Source organism: Octodon degus, unplaced genomic scaffold, assembly GCF_000260255.1.
Source record: "Octodon degus isolate 3935 unplaced genomic scaffold, OctDeg1.0 scaffold00039, whole genome shotgun sequence".
In the NCBI taxonomy this organism is placed as follows: Eukaryota; Metazoa; Chordata; class Mammalia; order Rodentia; family Octodontidae; genus Octodon; species Octodon degus.
Window position 1 is genome coordinate 406,729 of NW_004524615.1, and position 7,709 is coordinate 414,437.

Here is a 7,709-nt window from a genome sequence, read left to right on the forward strand (position 1 = left end):
TGAGAGATGTCAGGGCTTCAGTGTGCTCAATCACAAGCTAAATGAGTCTCTACTCAGGAATCAGAGTTGAGACCCCAAGCATACAAGCCTCTAGACCCTACATGAAACGTCTATTTTGGGGGTCAGGGAGATAGCTCAGTAGAATAAGCGCTTGCCTGGCAAGCACAAGGGCCTGAGTCCAATCCTGGGTTCTGCAAAAAAAAAAAGTCTACTTGTGGTAACTGTAGAACCACATACAGCTGTGAGAAAACGCAGCATATTAGCACCCCAAGTTTAGCTCAACATTGCAGCCAGGTCTGTGAGGCCATCGTCACCCCGACGCAGGGCCTGGGTCCTCCTGGAACCCTCCTGCTGCTCTGTGCACTGCACCCTTCTCTTTCTCCCCCATGGAGGCAGATCCGTCCCCAGCCACCCTACACCACTGCTGGGGGCTGTGTGAATGAACCCCATACTGTTCTGCCTTTGGGGAGCAGCTTCTCCATGGCCCCGGAGACCCCTGCCACCCCAATACATAATAAGGTCCCCCTTCTCCTAGCTGAGCAGGGTCCTCCGTTGGTCACTGCTGGTCCCAGCCACCCACTGCAGGGCCTCTGGGCTCTTCCCGATGTTTGGCTGTCGTGAACAAAGCTGTGTATGTTCCACGTGGGCTTCCGTGTGACTGCAAATTTCCACTTCTGGATGAATGCCTAAACATGATTCTAGGTTACCTCATATTCAGACAGCTACTTTAAAGGAAGCTGGCAAGCTGTCCTCCAAGAGCCTGCACCCCGTTTTGCTTCTCCACCAGCCAGAACACAGGAGGCCCAGCCTCCAGCCTCACTGGGACAGGGTCTGGATCTCTTGTCTGTTCTTACCTCACCATCATGATGGGCACTTGCTGCCCCTTATGGCTTTAGTTTTGTTCCCCCAGGACAACTCCTCACGTCTCCTGACTGTTCTATCCAATGTTTGCTTTTGGCCATTGACTTTGGAGAGTCCTTTTGTGTCCTGGACACCAATCAGCCCTTTGCCAGAGAAGTGGTTTCCAAATGCCCCGCCAGGTGGCGGCCCGTCTCCTCCCCCTCTCTGGGCTTCTGCAGAGTACAGCTGTGCTTTAGTGTAAGTCCAAGTGCCCTCTACCCAGCCTAAGGTCCTCAGCACTGCCACATTTTTCCTTTAAAAAAAATGCCCATCCCAGCTTACAGTGCAGTTCCCCAGCCACTTTGAGTTCAGTTTTGTATAAGGGGCAAGACGGGTTCTGGATTGGTCAACTGGTTTATTTTTAACAGTTGCCTTGGCATTCCTGCTGAAAAGGCTGCTTCTGCCTCGCTGGGTTTATTTTTCACCTTGGAAGAAGGCCAGCTGGACATATTTGCCTGTCTCTGGATTTTCCCTTCTGTCCCTTCAGGGTCTCTGTCTCCTCCCAGCCACACCACTCCATGCTGACCACTGTAGCTATATCACAAGCTCCAAAATGGGGTAGACATAGTTCTTCCCCTTTATCCTTGTTTTCCCAAACTACTTTTCATAAAAGTTATGTTAAAAACCCTCTATTCAGATAGGTGCAGTGGCACATGCCTGTGTTCCCTCACTCCAGCAGGCTGAGGCAGGAAGATCATGAGTTGGAGCCCAGTGTGGGTGACTTAGCAAGACCCTGCCTCCAAATTTAAGATTTAACAGAGGGCTAGGAATGTAGCTGAGCACAGAGGCGCTGGCTCCACCCCCATGCTGAGCACACGCACATGCACACACACAGAGCTCCGTTCTCAATACACAGGAATCACCGTCTCTAGATCCTCCTGATGGGAGCTGTGTTGGGCCCTGAGCCTGTGACTCCTCCCCACCAGCTCTCCACGCAGCAAGATGCATGCTGTTGTGCTAGATGAAGGCTAAGTGTCCCTTTTTGTTTGCAGCAATTATAAATAGAGCATTTCTAACACAGCCGTCCACATGTCGTTGCTAGTGTGTAGAACCACGGGTGTCTTGGGACACCTGTCTGTAGGTGACAGCCTTGCTAAGCTCCCATGCCTTGCAGTTTTCCTGGGGTAGTCTGCACATGGCACCCTGCTCTCTGCAAGGTCAGCTCCGCTTTCCCCTTCCTGGACTGATGAGTCCTGTCTGCTCACTGGCACAGCCAGGGCACCAGAGAGCAGCACAAGGAGAGCAGGCCCGGCCTGGGCCCAGCTGTCTGGCTCGGTAGGCTCTATTGCCACTGTCACAGTGAGGAAGATCCCATGTTCCTCGTCCTTGATGGCTATAGGACTGTTCAGGGTCTATCCTAAGCTAGGGGAGTTGTGTCCTAAGGAAGTAGTCCAGTTCCTCTAAAGTGTCCAGGTCCTGGGGGCCAGGGAGATAGCTCAGTAGAATAAGCGCTTGCCTGGCAAGTGCAGGGTCCTGAGTTCAATCCCTAGTACCACAAAATAAATAAACAAAGTGTCCAGGTCCTGTGCAGAGATGTGTGGTGTCTTCCCTGGCTGCTTGGTGTCGCCAGCTGGTGGTGATGTCTCCATCTCACTCCTGAGTCCAATGACAAGCACATTCTCCCCCAAGTTTGCCAGCTTTGCTGATCTTTTCAGGAGATCAGCTTTTCATTCAGCTATTTTCTCCATTGCTTTTCTATCTGCAAATTCATTGGTTTCAGTTTTCATCTGTTGGCTTATTTGCTTATTTTTCTTCCTGTGCTGTTTCCTAGGCCTGTGAAGTGGAAGCTTACATTTTTTACTTGAAACTTTGCCTCTTTTCTAATGCACATATTTAGTGTTGTAATATTTCTCCTTAATTCTATCATAGCTGTGTCCCACAAATTTCAGTAGGCTGCATTTGGGTCTTCTCTCCATCCTACACAATTTTAAAGTTTTCCCCACAGACTTCCTCTTTGACTCAGTTACCAGTGGACTATAGCTTCCATGTATTCTGAGGCTTTCCTGGTGTTTTCTGTTATTCACTCCTACTTTGATCCCATGGTGGTTGGAGAGCTCTCACTGTGGGGTTTAAATCGGCTGAGATTTACCTGTGGCCAGAGCACAGCCTAGTTTGTATCAGATCCACTCTTGAGTAGGACAGCACCCGGCCGCTGCTGTGGGCGCCCTGCACGCGGCACCCACAGGCTAAGGGTGTGGAAGTTCGTTCATCCTGACATCTGTTTAGTTCTCTTATCAGCTGGTGAAAGAAGTGCTTTGAGATGCCTCCACCTCTGGTTGTGCATTGTCTGCTCCATCCAGTTCCAGAAGTTCAAAGCATGTTTGACATTTCTGCTCTTTCAGGGCTGCTCTGCCTTCTCTCTGTATTGGCCCTCCTCTTACTATAGAGAGCATCTTTGCTGCTGGAAACACTCCTGCATGGAAGTTGCTGTTTTTCTGGGTGGGTTCTTGCATGGCATGCCTCCTCCATTCCTGTTTATCATACTCCTGTTTATCATGCAGATGGTCCTCATTTAGTGACCTACCTGTTTCACCACTGTTTGGATTTATGACTGAGGCTAGCTATTCAGACTTTGCACCCACAGCCTGGACACAGAGCCTGCTCTCGGACCCGAGAGCATGATGCCGGAGCATGCGCGGCAGCTCCTGCAGCTCAGCACTGTGATCCCTGGACCACACAGGCAGGGCTGCATTTCTGTTGTGCCGTCACAGCGCTGCATGCAAGAGTCCTGCAAATAGAAGCGAAGTCATCAAGGTGGAGTTTCCTGTGACTGTTTCTTTGCCCTAAGTAACATAGTGTATGTGCTACATGTAATTCCTCACTAGTGACCAGTTCACTTAACATGTCGCCACAGAACTTAGTTCAGTGGCTCATAGAGCAGTCTCAGGCCCTGTTGGCCTTGTTGCTGACTCATTGAGCACAATTTGAAATCCAAGAAGAAAATGAAATTCTAGAGTAATCACCCTACTTTTCTCATTCTTGCCCTTCCAGTATTTCTTCTTTCTTCATTTTCTTTGTGTTTTGAGTTTTCCTTAGGTGTTCTTTTAAAGTAAATCATTTTTGCAATGTCTTTGTTTGCTTGTTTTTTCTTTGCCTTCATTTGAAGATGTCTGGATTCTCCCTACATTCCTGATGATATTTTATAGGTATAAGATTGTGGCCTGAGAGTCATTTTCTTTAAAATTATTGTGCAGCCAGACATGGTGGCACATGCCTATAATCCCTTTACTCAGGAGGCTATGGCAGAAGGCTTGTCTCATGTTCAATGACATGACCAAGGCCAGTCTGAACTACACAGCAAGACCTCATCTCAAAATAAAAATAAAACAAAATTATTATGCAATTTTCTTCTGGTCTTCAGGGTATCTGATGAGAGTTCTGTGGTCATTCAAGTCGTTTTTCTTTGGCTGCCTTTAAGGTCTTTTTCTGTCTTCAATTTTCAGATGTTTGATGACTGAGCTTGCGAGGGTTGAAGGGCACCCTACACGGCTTTACTCAGCTTCTTGGATCTGGCAGGCTACGACTGTGCCCAATTTGAGTTCTCAGCTGGGCACTTTGCAGCAGTGGCCTCCAGCCTCCCTCCAAAGGTTGCCAAGATGGGTGCCAGCCTTGGCCACAGCACGTGTCCTGCAGCCTGGGTGTCACCACTGCTTTCTTCTGCTGTGTCTTCCTACTGGGCTCACCTGCTGCGAAACCCACTCTTTAGGCTTTTCATTTTGATCACTGTATTTTCAAATTAAAATGTTCCATTTTGCTTTTTGTAGCTTCTATTTCTTTCTTTAAACTTTCCTTGTTTTTTTGTGGTATCAGGGATCAAACTCAGTACCTTGCACTTGCCAGGCAGGCCCTTATGCCACTGAGCTATCTCTCTGGCCCCTAAACTTTCCATTTCTTTATTGAGAGTTTCTTTTTATTTGCATTGATCATGTTTGCCATTACTTTTTGCAGCACCATTACCATGGCTGTCTTGAATGGCATCTGGGTGTTGAACCACTGTCTCTTCGGCCTGGCACACACCGACAGTGCTCCTAGCTCTTCACGCGGTGTCCAACTATCAGCAGCAGCAGCACCGCCATTTCTTCTCCCTTCCGTTTGTTTCTCCAGCATTCCCTTGGCACCAGGAGCTCCGCCATCGCTGTGAAAGGTGGACGCCTGGACACCCTACGGGGACTGTGGGCCTCTTGTTACTGTTGGGTGGGCAGGAGCTCTGGCTTTACATGGCCTCCACTGGTCCCATGGATGGTGCCTACTACATTACAGTGGGTGGTGGTTGCCATCCTGAGTGTCTACTGGGCTGACCTGATACCACCCGGGTGTCATACAAGTGCCAGGAGCCTGGGGTCAAGGTCCTCTCCATCTGGACCCATTTGGAACTTCCTGGCTCTGCATCCTCATGATGCTCCAGGGAAACTGCCCTATACCCAGGCAATGGCCCTCCCACAGGCCCAGGGCCACTCTGGTCATGCATGTGCAACTAGCTCACAGGGCTGCTTCCAGAAACTCAGACTGTCAGGACACAGAATTCAAAGACATCCAGGAATCCATGCCCCACCAAAAGCATTTTTGTCTGTCACACTGGCAAGGCTGCAGACAGTGGTACATTCGGCTCCTTGCCCCTGGAGTTCCAGGCCCAGGGCTCACGCAGGAAGATGGCAGCCTCCAGCACTCTGAGCCTGGTGGCCCTCAGCTCTCCACGTCAGAGATGGTTGGATTGAGGAAGAGTCAGGGCTAAAATGGTGCAGTTCCTCCCGAATGTCACAGCGCTGGTTTTGTAGGCACGCTCCGAACCAATCTAAAGAAAAAAAGGCTGAGTAGTGGCTACAGAAGTCTCCCTTGTGCTTCCCAAAGAAACTGTGTGGCTACATGGATCTCGGAGAAAGCCTGGCTGTGACGGGAGATGAACTCCTAAACGTGACTCCTCGTGCAATAGGTGTCAGTGCCCATGCTCCAGTCGGGCTTGGCCTTCTACACTTCCGAGCACCCGAGCTTGTCCCCCTGCCTGGTCTCCCAACCCTGCAGAGGGGATGCTGCAGACCTGTGCCAGCTGCAGGAAATCTTCAGCTCCGGGAACTGGTTGCACACTGGGAGCTCAGGCACAGGCAGAGGGATAGGGAAGGGTTCAGTGTTTGTAGCCCACCCCCATGTCTCACTTGCACACTCTTCCCTCGGACCCTCAGCACAGCACCTGGGAGCATGCAGGCTCAGGCCTCACTGGAACCCACCCTGAAGATGCTAGGATGGAGCATGAAGCAGCTGGGTCCCTCCAGGGACAGAGACACCCATGGGGCGCATTCTACCCTCCAAGCGGCAAGAGGACAGCGTCCTTATGCACAAGCTGGCCCTTTCTCCACTGTGATGACATTCCGCCTGCCATTCACGGAGACAAACATCCAAGGTCAAGGGCTGCAGGGTCGTGGGTGGCACTCAGACCCTTTGCAGAAGTTGAAGGTTGAAAGTTTTGTCCCAGGAAGGTGGGGCTGGCCCGGGCTGTCACCCACTTCTGATCCTTGTTTGTGTTTCACCTCCTAAAGGAGCCAAGTAACAGTCACCAGCTGAGGGCATCCCAAGGGCATCCCAAGGGCAAATCAGGGCTGCCAGCACCAGGATGCAGGTGGAAAGCGTGACAGTGGGGCCTGCGCAGCGGCCAGGCCTGTGGCCCCTCCCCGTGTTTGCAGATGATGGCAGAGCCGATAGCACTCTGGGGCCTCCAGCCTCCTCCGAGGAGAGTATAAAGTCGAGTGAGGGCACACCTTCTCTGCCAGCCCGGACACCAAGACATGGCGGCTCTGCAGGAGAAAAAGACCTGCAGCCAGAGGATGGAGGAGTTCCGGCACTACTGCTGGAACCCTGACACGGGGCAGATGCTGGGCCGCACCCCGGCGCGCTGGGGTAGGTGTGGGCGCTGAGGGGGGCCGCAGGCAGGGGTGGAGGGCAGCACAGGCCCTGCCAGGATGTCGTGTGGAAACAGAGCGTGGGCACCCAGGCCCCAGCCGACGCTGGAGGCAGGAGCCCCATGCGGCCCTGAATTTCCACAGCGCCTTTGAGAACAGCATTCTAAAACCCACGGCTTTCGAAATAATTCTTTAAAAAAATTTAAAGGCAGCGAGGGGGGCTCTCAGCTCGCATAACCTATGCACGCGGAGCTGCTAATCAAGGACAAGCCTCGGCGCGGCCAACCTTGCGAGCCGCACTTGGGCGCCCCCTGCTGTGCAGTCGCTGCTCAGCACCCGCCGCTCGGGCCTCCCTGCGCAGACCCGCTGATCAGGGCTGCAGGCCCAGGCGCCCTCCCGTCTGACTGCACACAGCCACCTGTGCCCTTCGGGGGGAGTGGGTCTTGCTGACAACAGGCAGTCCCACGGGGCAAGTCCTCCACAAACAAACTGCTCACTGAGCCCAGAACAAGTGAATTCCCTCCATGACCCTCAGGCCGTGGCAGCCAGGTCAGGAGCCAACAGTATGTCTGGGCCCTAGGACCTCTGCAGTGTGGCCTCTCTAGGGAGAGGGCACAACAGTGCACCCCACTACAGAGTGCCCTGTCTGCCCAGTTTTCCTGTGGGTGCCGAACCAGTCCCAACCTCCTTGATGAGGGGATAAGGACAAGCCTATGGATTTGCAGGGGTGTCATGGCTTAAGGGATCCCGCTTCAGGTGACCCCGCTTCAGGGGACCCCACTCCCCAACTGGGTGACAAAGATGCGGATGATGCTTACAGTGTGTGAGCCCACTGTCTGTACATACAGTGTGCAACCTCTCCAAGACCCTGTTCTCTCATGGGGACACAGCACCCATCCCCCTCTAACACAGCACCCA

At 52.3% G+C, this 7,709-nt stretch overlaps 1 protein-coding gene across 1 annotated transcript in view; it reads left to right on the top strand.

Moving 5' to 3' along the window:
• Positions 1 to 6,503: 6,503 nt before the first annotated feature.
• Atp4b (ATPase H+/K+ transporting beta subunit) overlaps positions 6,504 to 7,709 on the top strand; it is an 8,315-nt gene continuing 7,109 nt past the window's right edge. Inside the window, exon 1 of the mRNA XM_004631153.2 lies at positions 6,504 to 6,789. Within this exon, the coding sequence (XP_004631210.1) occupies positions 6,678 to 6,789 (112 nt within the window). The 5' untranslated portion in view covers positions 6,504 to 6,677. The remainder of the gene's footprint in view (positions 6,790 to 7,709) is intronic.